Genomic DNA, 21,107 nt, shown 5'->3' on the forward strand with positions numbered 1-21,107 from the left:
CAGTTTGGGTGATATTTAGAGATGAGATCGGTTATGTAAATTGGGGCAGTGTTGTGGATGGCTTTATATGTCATTGTTAGAGTTGTGAATTTTATCCATTGGGCAACTGGGAGCCAGTGGAGGGATTGGCAGAGAGGGGTGGCAGATACAGAGCGGTTAGTGAGGTGGATGAGTCTGGCAGTAGCGTTCATGATAGACTGGAGGGGGGATAGCCTACGATGAGGTAGGCCAATGAGGAGGGAGTTACAGTAGTCGAGGCGTGATATGACAAGGGAGTGAATAAGTTGCTTAGTGGTTTCCGGGGTTGTACTATTGTGTTCTGACAGCGAGGATCCTTCGCCACTGTCAGAATACAATGATCAGTGCTACTGGCGATAGCCAACAGCACTGACTGAGCAGGAAAAACCCAACAGGCTGGTTGCACAAAAATCGATCAGTAGACGTTTGTACAACCAGGTTGCCCATACATGGATTGTAATTCAGCCAGTCCCTGCTGAACCGAACACATTTTTGATTAATGTATGGCTTGCTTTAGTATTGGCATGTAAACTAACTTACAGCTAATAACATAGCCATGAGTTTGTGTACTTTGTATTTAGATGGCTTTAGGAATTCATAGAGAAGTGATTCAGGCAGCTTTACAGCCACCCAATAACTTCTATATGTGTGTCCTAGGCTCACCTGTGCCCTGCAGCAGCCCAGGATGCAATTGGCGCTGTCAGGATGGTGAGCAGACAGGAGATGAGAAACAGCTGTTTTTCCATCTGCCCTAGAAGCGATGAACCCCGAAGCATGTTCAAAGCTCTCAGATCCTATATATAAAAATAGCCGATGGAGTGCAGTCTATAGTCACTCTAGCTAGGGGTATGCAAAAGAGGCAATAGGGGTTCAAGAGACCCCTAAAGCCTCTTTAATGGGTACCTGTCACTCCATATGTACTGCCAAAAAAAGAGGGCTTCTTGGTCCTCCTGTGATAGCAAAAAAAGTGAAAAAGTGTTTTAAAAAAAAAAAAAAAAAAAAAAAAATTAAAGCCACCTTGCTAACCACACACACATGCAAATACAAAACACAAACATGAGTACACGAATAATGATTGCACAACACGTATTAGGCATCACTGCCATTATTTAAATGTACCTAAATTGATGAGCTATTAAGGTTGTTGTAGCATTGGCTATACAGGCCATACATGTTTTTTTTTTTTTTACTGAAAATAAAGATTTGATAAAAAGTTGCGCTAATAACAAAAGAAGCAACTACCATGTTTTTATGTTTTTTTCAAAAAATGTATAATGTTTTATTTTTAAGCATGTTTTCATACACAAAACGTGCATTTTAGCACATGTGCAAAAATTGAAAAAGGAAAAAAAAATGCACGTTATAGGAAACAAAGCTTTGGGATGTTATATTCTGAATGGCACTTAAAATAAACTTTAACGTGTGGTAATGCACTAGCATGTGTTGCGATATACCAGTGGTCTCCAAACTGTGGCCCTTTGCTTACTTTTATCCAGCCCTTGGGGCACTATTTCATCCATTGATACTATCAATGGGACATAATTACCCCCACTGACATCAAGGATGGGACACAATTTCGCTCAATGATACCAACAATGGGTCCCATTGACACCAATGAAGGGGCACAATTCCTCCCAAGGACACCAACGATGGGACACGATTTGTCCCGATGACACCGACGATGGGGCCCAGTGACACCGACGATGGGGCCCAGTGACACCAACGATGGGGCCCAATGACTCCCACTGACACTGATGATGGGGCACAATTTCTCCCACTGGTACCGACGATGGGGCACAATTTCTCCCACTGGCACCGACGATGGGGCACAATTTTCCCTAATGATACCAAAGATGGTGTCATTGTTTTTTCCCATTGATGTCCGGATCTTTTCTACTGCTACTGGCGGACCCCCCCCCCCCCTAAATTCTGAAGGACTGTAAACTGGCCCTTTGTTTAGAAAGTTTAGAGACCCCTGTGATATACAATACACAGTTGGTACAAGTTCCAGTGCTCTGCATTAGACAGCCCTTTCAATGGGTGTGCTGCCTGAACACAATACATGTTTATGTGCAATATAAAACGTGTGCACTGTAGCTGACCTGAATGATGTGAATGGACCCTTACAGAACGACAATACAGGGTCGCTTTCATCCAGCAGGTTTTTTTTTGTTTGATCTACTTTAAGAAACTACATTAAATAAAGCTGTAACATCCTGACCTACATACGATATGCTACGAAAACATTATTTACCACAAGTACTTTCCTTTAGATGTGTCAGTGTTTATTGCACTTGTCTGTATTTTTTGCTTTTGAAGCTCAATTTAGTGTAGGGGCTACTAAGAGGCGTTACAGCACTCTCTCCATTTGAAAGTGAATCTGTCAGGATAGAAGTACGGGAGATACTGTTGCTGATCTCTCATTTGATGGCTCCAATGCTTTGTGACCTGGCATGCAATGCCAAGCTGCGGTTTCTAAAGCGAGCAAAACCCTCTCTTGTATTAAAAGAGGTATAGACTCCAGAGAGAGAGATATCATTCTACCCCGCTACACATCATTAGTAACACCTCATCTGGAATATGCAGTTCAGTTTTGGGCACCAATTCACAAAAAGAACATTGGGGAACTGGAGAAAGTACAGAGAAGGGCAACCAAACTAATAAGAGTCATGGAGGAGCTCAGCTATGAGGAAAGATTACAGGAACTGAATTTATTCTCTCTTGAGAAGAGGAGATTAAGGGGGGATATGATCTCCATGTATAATACATAAGGGGGGATACGATCACCATGTATAATACGTAAGGGGGGGATATGATCACCATGTATAATACATAAGGGGGGGGGGATATGATCACCATGTATAATACATAAGGGGGGGGATATGATCACCATGTATAATACATAAGGGGGGGATATGATCACCATGTATAATACATAAGGGGGGGGATATGATCACCATGTATAATACATAAGGGGGGGATATGATCACCATGTATAATACATAAGGGGGGGATATGATCACCATGTATAATACGTAAGGGGGGGATATGATCACCATGTATAATACATAAGGGGGGATATGATCTCCATGTATAATACATAAGGGGGGGGATATGATCACCATGTATAATAAATAAGGGGGGGATATGATCACCATGTATAATACATAAGGGGGGGGATATGATCACCATGTATAATACATAAGGGGGGGATATGATCTCCATGTATAATACGTAAGGGGGGATACGATCACCATGTATAATACGTAAGGGGGGGATATGATCACCATGTATAATACATAAGGGGGGGGATATGATCACCATGTATAATACATAAGGGGGGGATATGATCTCCATGTATAATACATAAGGGGGGATATGATCTCCATGTATAATACATAAGGGGGGATATGATCTCCATGTATAATACATAAGGGGGGATATGATCACCATGTATAATACATAAGGGGGGATATGATCACCATGTATAATACATAAGGGGGGATATGATCTCCATGTATAATACATAAGGGGGGATATGATCACCATGTATAATGCATAAGGGGGGATATGATCTCCATGTATAATGCATAAGGGGGGATATGATCTCCATGCATAATGCATAAGGGGGGATATGATCTCCATGTATAATACATAAGGGGGGGTGTCAGGTGTTTTTGTTTGTTTTTTTAAATAACAAACATGTTATATGCCCCTGGCCGCTCCCTCCTGTCAGGTGCCCCCATAGGAAGCAGATTGCTATGGGGGCACCCGAGCAGGCGTGCTCCTGAGCCACAGGTCTGCTTGTCCATTCACACACAGAGCCGTGTCTCAGCCCCACCCCCTCTCTCCTGGCTGTAATTGGCTGCGTGTCAATTTCCACACAGAGCCGTGGCTCTGCCCCAACCCCTCTCGTTCATTCACACACACACAGTCGTGGCTCAGCCCCACCCCCTCTCTCCTGGCTGTAATTGGCTGCATCAGCCAATCAGGAGTGAGAGTCTCCAGAGAACCAAGGCTCTCATGAACATCGCTGGATCGGGATGAGGCTCAGGTAAGTATTAGGGGGACTGCTACACACAGAAGGTTTTTTTACCTTCATTATTATTATTATTATACAGGATTTATACAGCACCAACAGTTTGTGCAGTGCTTTACAATATTAGAGATTAGCTGTTTGGATGTGTTCCAGCTCGTTTCTGTGCAGAAATTATTGCAGCAGTGTCTAACATATTTTCTTTCATGCGAAACCTCAAAAAAAAGGCTCTGGACAGCATCTGGAAATGGAAGAGTTAAAAAAAAATTGCAAACGCTTATAAACGCGGTTAGCCGCGTTTACAAGCTTTTGGCGTTGGAAACTCTGATAAAATCTACTGCTGAATGCAAGTTTTCTGCGTTCAAAAAAACAACTGTAAACTCAACTGCCTGTAAACAATGATGTGTACATGGATACATAGGAAAACATTAGGGAGAGTTCAGGGGCTGCTGAAAAAAAATGCAGAAAAGCTCCTAAAAGTGAGTTTATCAGCCACAGTGTACATGAGCCCTTAGGCTTTAAGTGAAATTGAATCAAACCTGCATAAAGTCACATCATGGTTGCAGAAATAAAAAGCCCTGAGTGTTTTGTCAACATGTTGTTTTATTTGGCTTTATTTAACATTCTCCTTCTTTTTGCTTTTTGCCAAGCCGAGACAATTCGCCAAGCCTGAAAGAAATCCGTAATGGCTGCCAGCAGCAGTGCGACCGCAAGCCCAACATCCCCTTACGGCTTCTTCACACCAATCCTGACCTGGTTTCCAAAGAGGTCACGTCGACGGAGTCCCGACACAAGTCAGTCATCGTCACATCAAACGAGATACACGTGGAGGTGGAGCGCAACAATACAGTGAATCAGAAGCTGAAAGCAAACACTGGCAACGATAGTGAACCCAACTTGATTGACTGTCTGCTCATCAGCCCAGCCTGCAGCACCATGAGCATTGAGCTCAGCCCACAGGCCGAGCGGGTGTTGAGCTGCTACGTGGAAATCCTAAAGATGCTGTAAGTAGCTGCTGAAATAGCTAAAATGCGTTTTGCGTTGGTATGCCGACTGGAAACCTGCTTTCAATTTTTTATCCTTGTATTATGCACAGACAGACCCTGGTTTCATGTGTTTCTCACCTACACTGACGTACCCTTTTCTTCTGACTGCTACTGCAGCGATGTGAAATTCTCCACTGATTGCCACTGTACCAGTGCACGTCTTTACTGACCACATATCACTGATATAAATCCAAAAAAGTGTGTGTATCACTTGATTTTTTTAAATCGTAATTTTCGTTGGATTCATTGATACATCATTATAGTAGTTAAAGCTTGTATGCTAGTTTAAGGTTTTTATCGAAATACGCTTTTGGTACTGGCATGCAGATCTCAGTGCAGGAATACCTGGGATTTTGGTGATGTCGTGATGATGTCATCATGTTGATCATGTTTACATCACTGCAGGACTGAGAGTTTCCATGTGATCTCTGATCAGGGGTGGACTGACAACTCATGGGGCCCCCGGGTAATAGGGGATCATGGGGCCCCTGTGTCCTTGCCCAAACTCAAAAAAGCGGAGCCATTGGTTTCTGCTCCTGTCAGTCAATTCCAGTGACAAGGGAGCGAGGGGCTTGGTAGAGACCAGCTGTCTATGTCAATGGACGGAGCAGCGGGACTAGAGAGCGAGCCTGCACAAGTGCACCTATGGAAATTGGCTTCCTATTGGGGACACCAGCAAGAGGGTAGGAGCAGGGGTGGACTGACAACTCATGGGGCCCCCGGGTAATAGGGGATCATGGGGCCCCTGTGTCCTTGCCCAAACTCAAAAAAGCCTATGAAAAAGGTACCAGGGGCATCTCATGGGGCCCCCTACTGACCGCAGGCCCTCGGGCAGCGCCCGAGTTTCCATATGGTCAGTCCATCCCTGTCTCTGATGGTTTGTGGAGGCTTGTGGTGGTCATGACATTTGCCGTACACCAGTAAAGTTGTGTTTCTCGCATTTCCACCTCTGTGGTTCCAGGGGCCAGTCAGCCTACGAGACCCTGACACAGATCCATAACCTCAGTTATACTGCCCCCGTTATGAGGTCCTACATAGTTACATAGTTAGTCTGGCTGAAAAAAGATAAAAGTCCATTCAGTTCAACCGTAGAAAAAAAAAGTTATAATCCTATACCCACAGTTGATCCAGAAGAAGGCAAAAAACCCAGCAAAGCATGATCCAATTGCTCCTGCAGAGAAATAAATTCCTTCCTGATCCCCCGAGAGGCAATCAGATATTCCCTGGATCAACTTTACCTATAAATGTTAGTAACAAGTTATATTCTGTGTATCTAAGAAAGAATCCAGGCCTTTTTTGAAGCAATCCACTGAGCTGGCCAGAACTAACTTTTGAGGGAGTCTATTCCAGATGATGTGAAGCTAGTTCTAGCTAAATGTTTTGTGGAAGCAACTGCTGCTCTACCAGCATATCTAAAAATATCTTGCAAGACATCAAAAACTAAAAGGAATGTTTTACAATGAGTGCTATTTATTCTCCAAAGTGCTGCTACACCTCTATAATTGTTCCTATAAAACTGGGATGGGCTCTTCAGTACTTCAACATCAATGTAGCTTTTACAGTGCTTTTCTTTTATATGTATACATTTAATATATCCAAAAAATGGTTGTATGTGATCCTTTGGATACATCATCACTTTCTCTTAGCTCTTGTCTGCATTCAGAGATGATACGACCGACGCAACTAAAATAAGACGTATAACGAGTTTACTGTTACATTTTAATAGTGATGAGTTAAAAGGAAATTCTACATGATAATGAGTAGGCCCTCTCAAATAAGTGCTCACCTCCATGGAGAGGTTTGTAAATAATGGTGGCAAGAATGAGTCAAAACTGTTCTACAAATGCTTTAAAGCTGGGAATACATTTTGTAATATGATTGTACAGTCTTATTTAGATCTAACAACTACTATGTAGTACAAGGGCCTGTGTCTTTGAATCTTAACTGAATGGTTTGTTAAAGTAGACTCTCGTAAAATATAATGTAGATAGGGTAATCAAAGTGAGCGCTCTACAGTAAGCAGCTGAAACACTCAAGGAAACCGATAAAAAACCTTGTCATAAACATATAATAAATGCAGCGCTAAAAAGTGAATATCAATAAATACTGTCCCCAATATCATGAATTGGCTGAAAGTATAAGTGCTTAATGGCAGTGACAGTCTATATAATAAAGGTAATGTAGTATGACAATCCAATCCAGTGGCAGTGCTCCCAATAATGTGGTAAAAAGTACGCACTCACCAGATGCGTAATTCAAGTACGCAGTGTATGAATCAATGAGGATCTCCTTCACAGATATAGGTCTGGTCTGGAACACGGATAATTCTCCCTCAGGGTGGTGTTGCTATGAGCCCTCAGAGAAGTAAGATGATCTAGCTGGCCAGAGGTCCCTTTAAGGGATGGATAGGTACAGGTGCCTGCTTACAGGAGCTTCCCTCTCTGGATACAGTGGGTAGATGACTGGATCACAGCAGGGCTCTATAAATACCATAGCTCCTCAAAGGAGACCAAGAAGAGTGCTCATAGTGCAGTATATTGTAAAGTAGATTTATTAAATATGAACTCATTAAAGCAATATGAAAAACACAAGCAGCAGCGTCAGGTAATGATAAAGACCGACCATCCAGAATCTAAGATGGCTGCCGGGCCTCCACGTGGCTCCGGCGGCGTCCTGCCACGACGTCCTAGGCTCCTTCTAACGCGTTTCGTGCACACGCACTTCTTCAGAGGCGGAGACCAAATGACGCCATGACATTACAGCCGGCTATTTATATGGAAGATGGCGTGTTCGCATTACGCCGGCGCCATCTTGCCAGAGTCCAAAATGCAATGCATGTCCGTGCGCCTGCACGGCGCCATTTTACCATGGATTTAGGAAGTACAATTGTAAGTGAATGTAAAGGAAGACAAAAAACAAATATTAAATACGTCAGTTGCGTTAATATTTTTGGGACAATCTCGTAAAATATAGTTTTGGTAATGAGACTGTACAGACAAGTTGTAAAATGTATGGCCAGCTTAGGACTGAAGGAATAAAAGTCTCATTAAAGTGTTCCGGTGTAATAGCAGCCGAGGGTGAGGCAGCTGCTAGGCTGGTTAATGAAGTTTGAGCTGCTGTCTTCACAGTGCTTGATAGAAGGTAAAAGTATAAGGCCACGTTCAGACTACTCAACACTCATCACTGCCCACCATCACACCCCTTGTTGTCCTCATCACAAATAGGCCACATGTACTGCCTGGACACTAATCTTTGTATGTGTGTCTGGTGCTGTCATGGGGATTCTTCTCCATCAAGCATATGCATTTTTTATTTTCTTTGGATATCTTGATTCATAGCGATACATTCGATCAGGAGTTATTGAATTTAAGTTCAAGGAGGTCCAGTCAGTAAAATTTTCTTCCGTGTTTTTCCTATGATTTAGACCCTAGTATGTATGTAGTCATTTTATGCCTTTTGTAACATAAGCAATGTTCAGTTTCCATTGCATTTCATTTTTATTTATTGTCGATTTTCAGTGTGCCCCCTAACATCAGGTATCCCCATCAGAGTGGCCCTTTACACATGCTGCTTTTAATTTGATGTTGCCATCAGAGTTCCCCCTTGTATCTGGTGTCCCCATCAGAATGGCCATTTATATAATGTGTCCCCATCAGAATGGCCATTTATATAATGTGTCCCCATCAGCATGGTGATTTATATAATGTGTCCCCATCAGCATGGCCATATATATAATGTGCCCCCTCCACGGTGCCCCTTAGATCAGATACCTAATCAAGAGACCTCTTTAATCTGGTGTCCCTATCAGTGTGCCCTCTTACATCGTGTCTCCATCAGTGTGCCCCATTACATTAAGTGTCCCCATCAGAGTGACATTTTACATCAGGTATCCATTAAAAGCGCTGTTTTTAATTAGATGTCCTCATCAGAGTTCCCTTTTACATCAGGTGTCTGCACCAGGATGCCCCTTTACACCTGGTGTCTCCATCACAGTGCCCCATTATACCTGGTGTCTCCATGACCGCATCCCCCTGTACCTGGTGTCCCCATTAGCGTGCCCCCTACACCTGGTGTCCCCATTAGCGTGCCCCCTACACCTGGTGTCCCCATTAGCGTGCCCCCTACACCTGGTGTCCCCATTAGAGTGCCCCCTACACCTGGTGTCCCCATTAGAGTGCCCCCTACACCTGGTGTCCCCATTAGAGTGCCCCCTACACCTGGTGTCCCCATTAGAGTGCCCCCTACACCTGGTGTCCCCATTAGAGTGCCCCCTACACCTGGTGTCCCCATTAGAGTGCCCCCTACACCTGGTGTCCCCATTAGAGTGCCCCCTACACCTGGTGTCCCCATTAGAGTGCCCCCTTACACCTGGTGTCCCCATCAGGGTTCCCCCTTACACCTGGTGTCCCCATCAGGGTTCCCCCTTACACCTGGTGCCTCCATCAAAGTGTCCCCTTACACCTGGTGTCCCCTCAGAATGCCCCATTACACCTGATGTCCCCAACAGAGTGCCCCTGTACCTTAACACCAGGCAGAGCAGGCTGCAGGTCTGGATGAAGAAAGTTCCACTCCCATCTTCCTTTGATGCTGGAGATGGGGCATGCACAGGATGTCATGGGTTGTTAGGATGGAGGTCCTAACAACCAATCACACCAGGGGGTTGGGGTTGGAGGGAGAAGAGACCCTCCAGTGGGGTCTGTCTGGATTTTTCAGGAATCCTTGACATCACAGTCTTAGTTCATAGCTATTATTTTAGAAGTTATGTTTCCAAACGAATTAACTGATTGCAATCCTTTGTGTTGGAGTTTATCCACAACTTGTTCACATGTCTGATACGCTTTAAACACAAGGGAAATGCATACAGAAAGGGTTATTTTTTTCTGCAGTCATCCATTGAAGCAGACATGCATTTCTTCTTTTCTTCTAAGTAATCACAACCACACGATGATTCACCAGTACAAGGGAACTAAACCTAAGGGGAGGGTGAGCAGAATCATCAGAGTGATACTTTGATACTTCTCTTCCACTGAATGAAACAATAAGAAGAACTGTCACCGTAAGGAGCAGGTACAAAGGGCGTGGCGCAGGGAGCAAGCACCGTATATCTCCTTGTTTGGTGACTTTGTGAACACTAGTTATCCAGTGACACCAGACATCACTCCCCAAGACAGATTCCCGGATATCACCACTCCTGCTCCATCATTCTTCCATTTTACAGGAATGACAACACCCTGCTATTAACCTGCTTCATACAACCGCAAGCAGATATAGGTTAAATATAAACATGAGATATATAAATATATAGACAGTGACCTGCAAAATCATAAGGCATTCAAGGTGACATCATTTTGTATGTTGTTTCTCCGACCAGCAGTAAATACTGTAAACGGTAATAGCACAGACTTAATGGGAATCTGTTGAAAATGCCTTATTTATCAATAAGTTTGACACAAGTTATAACATTTTCTAATTTTTTTAATTTTTTTTCACAGTAAAGTTTTCTGCTCATGTTACATTTTATTTTTTATTTATTGCAGGTATATAGCACCGTCAATTTACACAGCGCTTTACATATATAATGTACATGCACATCGGTCCCTAACCCTCAAGGGGCGTAGAATCTAAGGTCCCTAACTCACATTCATACATACACATACAGGTGAAACTCAAAAAATTAGAATATCGTGCAAAAGTTCATTTATTTCAGTAATGCAACTTAAAAGGTGAAACTAATATATGAGATAGACTCATTACATGCATAGCAAGATAGTTCAAGCCGTGATTTGTCATAATTGTGAGGATTATGGCTTACAGCTCATGAAAACCCCAAATCCACAATCTCAGAAAATGAGAATATTACATGCAATCAATAAAACAAGGATTGTACATAGAACAGTATCGGACCTCTGAAAAGTATAGGCATGCATATGTACTCTGTACTTGGTTTGGGCCCCTTTTGCAGTAATTAATGCCTCAATGCGGCGTGGCATGGAAGCTATCAGCCTGTGGTGCTGCTGAGGTGTTATGGAAGACCAGGATGCTTCAATAGCGGCCTTCAGCTCTTCTGCATTGTTCGGTCTCATGTCTCTCATCTTTCTCTTGGCAATGCCCCATAGATTCTCTATGGGGTTCAGGTCAGGTGAGTTTGCTGGCCAATCAAGAACAGTAATCCCACGGTCATTGAACCAGGTTTTGGTGCTTTTGGCAGTGTGGGCAGGTGCCAAGTCCTGCTGGAAAATGAAGTCAGCATCCCCATAAAGCTCGTGGGGATTAGGGAGGGCATTGCAAGGGTAGATTTTTTTTCTAATACCTAGGCATTAATGAAATACCTATGGATTTAGTTATAAATATGGAATAATGTGAAACAGTGGGGTTAATTTACTAAAGGCAAACAGACTGTGCACTTTGCTTAGTAAATAGGCGTAAGCTTTGCTGACTTCCATCATCCAATCATGGTTTTGTTTTTCTGTTTTTTGTTTTTTTAAATTTCCCTTGCACGTGATTGAGTATACTTTGCAAAGTAAAGCTTTATTTACTCATTTACTAAGCACTGGAGCAACTTCAATTTGCAAAGTGCACAGTCTGTTTGCCTTTATTAAATCAGCCCCAATTATTCAGAGAGAGGGCCCTCCCAACAGATGTGTAGGTACATTCCTTTTAACCACTGCACCACTAGCGTGTGTCCATAGTGTCTGGAAACTTGTGGTCTAAGGGGACCCAGGCTCGATTGCAGTATACGTTTAAAGCTTCTCACTTGCATTTGCAAGGACAAGGATATGCAGTTCTGGAGTTGCAACATAGACGCTGATTTCCTAAAGGGAATTTTCATTTAGTTCACAAACATACAAGAAAAAAAATAAAAAACTTTTTTGGTTGGATGAAAGAAGTCAAAGATTCACCTTATTCACTGAGCTAAGGGAAAATCCCCTTGCAAAGTAAAAATGCCCAACTTTTGTAAATCAGGGTTATAGTATGCAGCTAGAGAAGTCAGCCAGATTCATGTAGCCAGTCAGATTCACTATGAGTTTACCTATGTTACCACCTATTGCTGCTGCACTACTTGTGTGGTCATGTCGTGTCTTTCTACCTTTGGCATGTGATGGGAAACCGGATAATTATTTGAAGTCAGAAACTTTCTATTAGCTGGTGAACTAGGACCTTTGCACTAGGACCTTGAGCGCAATCTGTTTTCGTTTTGGATTGTAGATACTTCAGATAAGCAGATAAAAATAATACATCTACATTTTTTTTACTTGATTCCTGTTGAGAAATTAGAAATCTTTTATTCATTGTTGGGAATGAGCTTGGAGTCGACATTGCCTGAAACTTTGTGACACAGAAAGGTCTGTCAGGCCTTGATGCTGCAGGATTGTCCTGGGGATTATTGGAAAGTTTAGGTCTGCTTTGGTTAGATTGCAGGCTATTCTCTCTCCCAAGAATGAGCTCATATCAAATGTTTTGTCTGGGAGTTTTCCCAGTCATAACTGAGAAGCGAACACAATGGAGATTCATTAATTGCATTAAGAATTTCTAATCCATGTTTCAAATGTGTTTAAATATTTTTTTCATGCTTTGCAAGAAAATATGAGACTTCCTTTTCCCTAAAAAAGGGGAAACTGTTGTCTTTTTAGAAAAAAATATGGGCAAAACATTTTTTTTTTCATTTTGGATAGAGTAAGAAAGGGTTATAACCTTTTTGTCAGTATTTTTTTTTTTTGGCCATTCCTAGATTGTAAGCTCGAAAGAGCAGGGCCCTCAATCCCCTCATGTTTTGCATTGTATTGGTATTGTTCTGTCACATGTTCTGTCCCCCTTTGTAATGTACAGCGCTGAGCAAACTATCGGCGCTTTATAAATATTGTATAATAATAATAATCTGTGTCCCATCGGGGGAATTTCCCTTCACTTCCTGTTCCATAGCCAAGCAAAGTGAGAGGAAATCCTTGTAAATCAAGGCTATTTCTAGTGTCCACAATGGAAGTTTTCCCCTCTTATTACTTTTCCAATAATATCGGTAAACAGGACAATAGAGGGGGTGAATCACCCTAACGGGGGCATAGACTGCAATAAAATATGATCTGAAAATACATTTTGGCCTAAAATTGTGATAAAATTTGATTTTTTAATTTTTTGTACTGGACATGTTTAATAGCAAAAAGTCAAAAATGTTGTTTGTTTCTCAAAAATTTTTTTTTTTTTTTTATAGCCAAAAAAATAAAAACCCCACAGGCAATCAAATACCATCGAAAAAAGCTCAATTCGTGGGAAAAAAATGAATGTAAATGTAATTTGGGTGCTACGTTACATGACCATGCAATTGTTAAAGTGACGCAGCTCCGTAACGCAACAAATGGCCTGGTCAGGAAGGGGGGTAAACCCTCTGGGGGGCAAGTGGTTAAAGCGGTAGTAAACTTAGAACTACCAAAAAAAAACTTTCTCCCTGCAAGGTAAAGGCATAATGTGCTAGTATGCATTGCATACTAGGACATTATGAGAGACTTGCCTTAAAAAGAAGCACTCCAGCTGCAGAATCTTCCATGTTCACCTGGTCTTCCTTCTGGGTTCATGGGCTGTGGCTGCTTGAATGGCCGAGCCGTGAGGACGTCACTCCTGCGCACACGGACGGCAATGTCATGGCCACGGCAAAAATCTCTGATCCCGACATATGATGTCACCGGCTGCCAAGCAAGCAAATATCTCCTAAATGATGCACGTTTATGAGATATTCAATATTTAGCTTTTTTGTAAGCTTACCTGTAGGTAAAAATCAAAATGAGGAGTTTACTACCACTTTAAATCCAAAGACAAAAGCAGTTGGAATTATTGGGCAAATTATGACTTTCCCTTTTAAATTCAAGCTTGGTCCCACTTCCCTAGCACCCCTATTGGGCAAAGATGATGCCCATTATATTAAACGCCCAATAGGGAAGCCTGGGACTAAAAAGGGCCTAGCTAACATTTTAAAGAAAAGGTTGTGTACAAGGCAATGAATGAACACTACTATACTGTGCTAATTAATACTACTTTCAATTTTTACTGCCCTACCCCACGCTAACTTTGTCAATATATAAGAAATTTGGCGTTATACTTTAGAGGGAAACTCCAGAAAAAAATGGGGTACAACACAAAGGCATGCAAGTCAGTTAATGAATGGACAAGAGGAGATCATGTCAGTTACACACCCTCTACTCTCCAGGTCCATTCGCAGGATGCCTTGTATACTGTAAACAGAACACAAGGCTTTTTGTGAATGGGCAAGGGGAGGAGGGGGAGGCTGCATGACCTGATCTGTGAGCCAGAACTCTGTTGCAGCGCTGGAAGAGTGCTGTATGTAGTATCCGGCATCAATGAACATAGGATTAGTACAGCATTCGAGCATACAATGCTCATTATTAGAGGTAGCTTGTTTCAACTGTTGTGTACACCCCCCTACCCCCCCACAAAAAAAAAAATCTTTGGAGTTCTGCTTTAAGAATGAGCGAAATTAATTTGATTTAAACATAGTCAGATAAATGGTTAATCTTCTGGGCACCAGAAAGCCTTAATGGCTGCAAGATTACAAAAGGGAAGAGAAGAGAACCCAGTAGTATTTGGCATTCTTCTCCTGCCCAATAATCAGCTAATAGGATTAACTGACTGGCTTTCCTTTGAAGCACAGGCACTGCTCTCCTTGGATTCCATGAATACAGAAGTGAGAAAGATAAAGAGGAACTTATCCCACACAACGGGATTTTTGCAATAACCGTACATGGAGCAATAATGCACAGCAGCCCCGAGGGCCCGGGGTCAGTAGGGGGCCCCATGAGATACCCCTGGTACCTTTTTCATAGGCTTTTTTTAGTTTGGGCAAGGACACAGGGGCCCCACGATCCCCTATTGCCCTGAGGCCCCATGAGTTGTCAGTCCGCCCCTGTACTGGAAGGATCACCAGGTGAATATAAAGGAAACAAAGGCAGTATATTACATTTTTGTTCTTGGGTTTACACACTATAAACCATGTATTCCATCATTCCCTGGACTCTGAATGATGAAAAATATCAGATAGGTTAGCTCTATGCATATACATGTTTCTAAAAATCCTGCTTACTAGGATTAGTCACATTTTAAGCAAGAATTCCTCATGGGATGACTGCTTTCTGAAGCTGTGTGGTTTTTTTTTTCTACACACATGCTTTTTTTTTACAGTCCATTGAAGGCATTTGCTGTTAAAAATGCACCACTTTATGATTTCTGATATCTGAGGCATTGAGTCCACCTGATATGAATTATACAATATTTCATATATTTTTTAATCATTTTTTGAAGCCTAGAATGTGAACTTGTGACCCTGAAAAAGTTACTGTCCAGTTTATTTTTTTCATTGTGCTCAGTCATGCATAAAAATACAATTCTTTTTCAGCTTTGGCATGAGTGGGGCCTTAATGCTTATGTAAAAGTTTCAGATACTGATAATAAAACTTTCACGGAAGATCTTTTTCCCAGTAGACAATCAGGCTTCCTGTTGAAGCTGTAGAACAGCTATGCTAAGCACAGTTTGTATCCAAAATGACCACGTAACATAACCCCTATTGTACCTTTAGATAGCCTGCAACTCTTTGTTTCCAAAGTTTGAATCTGTTTTACCGTTGGTGACACTTTTCTTCAGTATCATGCCACTGCTTAGGACAGCCTTTCTCAACACAGAGGAACCCTTGAAATGACTTTCTGGTTTCAGGAAACCCCTGCTAAAAATTACGATATAACTCATGATACTTTAGTGTGATGGTAAGTGGGAGAAATGCTCCTTACACTTTTGGTCACTGGGAAGATTTACAATATTTTTCGCTCCATAAGACGCACCTAGGTTTTAGAGGAGGAAAACAAGAAAAAAAATATTCTGAACCAATGGACTGCAGACATAGTACAGGAGATGACCAGAGACTGCAGACATAGTACAAGAGATTACCAAAGACTGCGGACATAGTATAGGAGTTGACCAGAGACTGCGGACACAGTACAGGAGATGACCAGAGACTGCGGACAAACTACAGGAGATGACCAGAGACTGCGGACATAGTACAGGAGATGACCAGAGACTGCGGACATAGTACAGGAGATGACCAGAGGCTGCGGACACAGTACAGGAGATGACCAGAGACTGCGGACATAGTACAAGAGATTACCAAAGACTGCGGACACAGTACAAGAGATTACCAAAGACTACGGACATAGTATAGGAGATGACCAGAGACTGCAGACATAGTACAGGAGATGACCAGAGACTGCAGACATACTACAGGAGATGACCAGAGACTGCGGACATAGTACAGGAGATGACCAGAGACTGCGGACACAGTACAGGAGATGACCAGAGACTACAGACATACTACAGGAGATGACCAGAGACTACAGACATACTACAGGAGATGACCAGAGACTGCGGACATACTACAGGAGATCACCAGAGACTGCAGACATACTACAGGAGATGACCAGAGACTGCGGACATAGTACAGGAGATGACCAGAGACTGCGGACACAGTACAGGAGATGACCAGAGACTACAGACATACTACAGGAGATGACCAGAGACTACAGACATACTACAGGAGATGACCAGAGACTGCGGACATAGTACAGGAGATGACCAGAGACCGCGGACATAGTACAGGAGATGACCAGAGACTGCGGACATACTACAGGAGATGCTCAGAGACTGCAGACATAGTACTGGAGAAGACCAGAGACTGCGGACATAGTACTGGAGAAGACCAGAGACTGCGGACATAGTACAGGAGATGACCAGAGACTGCGGACATAGTACAGGAGATGACCAGAGACTGCGGACATAGTACAGGAGATGACCAGAGACTGCGGACATAGTACAGGAGATGACCAGAGACTGCGGACATAGTACAGGAGATGACCAGAGACTGCGGACACAGTACAGGAGATGACCAGAGACTGCGGACATAGTACAGGAGATGACCAGAGAGTGCGGATATAGTACAGGGGATGGCCAGAGACTGCGGACCTTTGGGGAGCGGGTACCCGAATAGGGCAGGTACCCACTCCAACTTCCACGGAGTTGTCCTCCCTCCCCATCTTCTGGGACACGTGACAGGTCCCAGAAGACTGCCGGAACATTCACAAAGTGCAGCGTTTCTTGCACATGCGCAGTGGGCACCCGGCTCTGAAGCCGCACGCTGTCTTCCCTAGAGTATCAGGAAAAAGTAAGCTCCTTGTGCAGGGGAAGCCTCTAATCTCACATCTAGCTCTACAAAGCAGTGGACTGGTCTCACAAGCAGGAAAATAAATTTCCTAGGGGTGTTTTGTACACAAATGCTATGTAGAATGCTGCCAGGTTTGTCATATTCCAAATTAAGGGCAACATTTTACATTTTGTTAGTTTTTGAAAAATTATTGCAGGCTGCAGATTGGAATGTAAAGATATTTTTTAAAAACTGTAAAATACAAAAATGGTTCAGTTAGCAATTTTTGTATATGGTGTTTTGCGTTTTTTTTTTTTTTAAAGCAGCATTGGAAGGTTTTTTTTTGTGTGTGTTTTTAAGATTAAAGTGTTACTAAACCCACAACAGTAAATCGGTCTGTATATGCAGTAAAGCATGCTTTGTTATACTCACAGTGGAACCTAAGGGGTTAATCTTTTTTTTTTTTTTCTTGAGAGAGTGCATGTGATCAGCACAGGGCCAATCAGCACTGTCCAGACAGGTCAGGGGTTTTGCATCCTGGAGTAGAATGAAAACTCCTCCTACAAGCTTTAACATGTGCTCTGCTGGACGCTGATAGAAGTCGTAAGACTGTTCTAACTGCTGATGAGAAAAGGTATTTAGCAGTTTATATTATATTTATTAAAATAATTGCACTTCCATGTTCTATGTACTGTGGGAGACCAGATATAGTGATTGCTGGGTCTGAGGAGACCAGATATAGTGAATGCAGGGTCTGGGGAGACCAGATATAGTGATTGCAGGGTCTGGGGAGACCAGATATTGTGAATGCAGGGTCCGGGGAGACCAGATATAGTGAATGCAGGGTCCAGGGAGACCAGATATAGTGATTGCAGGGTCCGGGGAGACCAGATATAGTGATTGCAGGGTCTGGGGAGACCAGATATAGTGATTGCAGGGTCTGGGGAGACCAGATATAGTGATTGCAGGGTCCGGGGAGACCAGATATAGTGATTGCAGGGTCCGGGGAGACCAGATATAGTGATTGCAGGGTCTGGGGAGACCAGATATAGTGATTGCTGGATCTGGGGAGACCAGATATAGTGATTGCAGGGTCCAGAGAGACCAGATATAGTGAATGCAGGGTCCAGAGAGACCAGATATAGTGAATGCAGGGTCCAGAGAGACCAGATATAGTGAATGCAGGGTCCGGGGAGACCGGATATAGTGAATGCAGGGTCCGGGGTTTAGGAACACTGTAATGCTTTTTTAAAGTTCACAGTATTTAACATAAATGCTTGATCATGCCCAGCATATTTGGTTGTTGTGTGTGCATTTCTGTTAAATGAGGTGTTTTCTGAGAAACAAGAAACTAGAAATCGGTTCTGAAAGGAAATTGCGCAAGTCTATGGGATTTTGGTTCAGAACTGTCACGTCTTTCGCCAACAGAGGAAATGGGGTCACGATTGCTAAAGGGTCAGACTTGACTTTATGTTAAAACCACATGGACACAAGTACAGGGTGTTCTATGCAGTTATTGTCAGGAGAAAGACCATGTATTAACGGGACAGATTATCTTGATTGTTACACAACATAAAGGAAACAACCTTTGTCACAAATGGTTCACAATAAATAAGCAATATCCAAATTGTAGCAAATGTGCTGACTTGTTCTTGAACACAGACTTAATTATCTCCATCTATCCATTCATCTTTATATGTCATGTGTCACTTCATTGGAAACATCAGCAAGCCTAATAGTGAATTATGTGCCCCTTTTGTAACATATTAACATTTAATGCTGCATTCCGGTTAAATTATCAAATGTTGCCTGGAAATGCATACAGGGGGCAAAGACAAGGTGCCCCAGAAATTTGATTCTCCTCATAGCTATGCTTGTGTATACCAGGTTACCCTGATGTTTAATGTCATCTGGATGTTGGTACCTTAACCTATGGTTGGGCACACATGGATTATCAGCTGGGCCTATCAGGGTCTTTCTTTAGATATTGTCACTTTGCCTATTTAGGTACTTTCCTCAAAACCACTAATGCATAACTTGCTGTTACTCCCTATCACTCTTTACTCTGTTGCAGCCGTCACTAAAAACTCCTAAGGCCTGGCAATTGGTTGCTAGATTCGAGCACTGTCACATGGGAGGAGGACACAGGCTCCCTCGTACCTGAAAGTGACAGGTATTTTTGCCAGGAGGTGCCCTCATACCTGAGAGTGACAGGTATTTTTGAGCGAGTGGTGGGGGAGTGCTGGGAGGTTTAGTACCAGTAAAGTGACAGTGACCAGTAAAGTGATAGTGTCTCTTTAATAAACACTCATGCAATCTAAATTATTTATTTCAGGTACTTATATAGTGCCGTCAATTTGCGCAGCGCTATATATATATATATGTATATATATATATATATATATATATATATATATATATATATTGCACATTCACATCAGTCCCTAACCCTCAAGGGGCGTACAATCTAAGGTCCCTCACACATACACATACTGGGGCCAATTTAGACAGGATCTAATTAACCTACCAGCATGTTTTTTGGAGTGTGGGAGGAAACCGGAGTACCCGGATTAAACCCACGCAGGCACAGGGAGAACATGCAAACTCCAGGCAGGTAGTGCCGTGGCTGGGATTCGAACCAATGACCCTAGTACTGCCAGGTTGGTAGTGCTAACCATTTAGCCACTGTTCTAATGGGGCATTTCTTTGATCATTCAGGAATTAATTATTCAAAACCACAGTATTTCTCACTACAGACACTATAGACCAGAATTGAACATTTTACAGTATTTACCACTTTTGGACTGTTCCTTCTGACAGCGGTTTTCGTCCTCCTCCATTCTGTCCAAAGAAAAAGTTGGCTAGAGAAATGCCTTTTGTATGGAATTTTGCCATTGACTTTACCCAGCATACATTTTGAAAGTATTTACCCTCCAGTCAGTACTGGGTATGACCTTTTGGCACGTCAGGAACACAACACTCCAAGGGTCATAACCCAAGCCTGTGTTCAGTGCTTCTGCAGAATCTTTTCCTAGACTTTTAAGTGCTCAGTGGTTAGTTGCTGTCACTGCTCTCTGAAGGAATTCCACTGTATTCTCTTTAGGCTAAAAAGAAAAAAAATCCAACAAGATCAGCAAAACCCACATTTCCGCAGGTAGTAGGACATGGATTTTCAAGGCAGTGGTCTTTCCACTCGATCCCTTGAATGGTATAATGGAATTTTTTGGGCAGTTCTATGCTCTGCTATCTATCCAGTAATACCATTTCCTTTGTTTTTCCCCTTCTATTTCTCTACCTCTACCTTTGTTTTTCCCTCATTTCCCCTGTTCTCACTCTCCACTCTGTCCTTCTGCTCTCATGGGCCAAAAATTCAAATATAACATTTTGATTGAGCGCTTTGTTCAAATCTGTTTCTCTCGGTCTCCTCACTTTTTTCTCCCTTAACTTTCTTTTTTTAACTTTTCACTGTGTTCTAATAATGGAACCTTGATGATATGGAAATCCACTGGTGCGATTGCGATTAAACTTCTAAATCTCATGAAGGACATTCTTTTGTCAAGGAAAAATACATAAATGTATTATTGGCCAAACCTAAACTCTTTTCATAGATTTGCCTGGGGTATGACTTGAAATGTTTTATCTAAGAGCTAAAATATTGCTTTCCAACTATTGGCAGGACACCAAGACCAAGAACTAAAGCCCGGGAGCTCTGTCACCTACGTATATTATCAAAAGCATGTGTCAGTATGCTTTACATTTTTCAGTTCTGTGTTTTTCAGGGCTTGACTTAAAGAGCACTGCTATGATTAAGCACTT

At 42.5% G+C, this 21,107-nt stretch overlaps 1 protein-coding gene across 4 annotated transcripts in view; it reads left to right on the forward strand.

The window, feature by feature from the left end:
* Nucleotides 1-21,107, forward strand: part of CMIP (c-Maf inducing protein) — a 275,138-nt gene that overhangs the window by 192,828 nt on the left and 61,203 nt on the right. For all 4 annotated transcript variants that reach the window (XM_089689802.1, XM_089689803.1, XM_089689804.1 and 1 more), the window contains one exon: nucleotides 4,705-5,058. In XM_089689802.1, the coding sequence (XP_089545928.1) occupies nucleotides 4,705-5,058 (354 nt within the window). The remainder of the gene's footprint in view (nucleotides 1-4,704; nucleotides 5,059-21,107) is intronic.

Source organism: Staurois parvus, unplaced genomic scaffold, assembly GCF_062004578.1.
Source record: "Staurois parvus isolate SC_StPar_1 unplaced genomic scaffold, SC_StPar_1.0 ptg000498l, whole genome shotgun sequence".
Taxonomy (NCBI): domain Eukaryota; kingdom Metazoa; phylum Chordata; class Amphibia; order Anura; family Ranidae; genus Staurois; species Staurois parvus.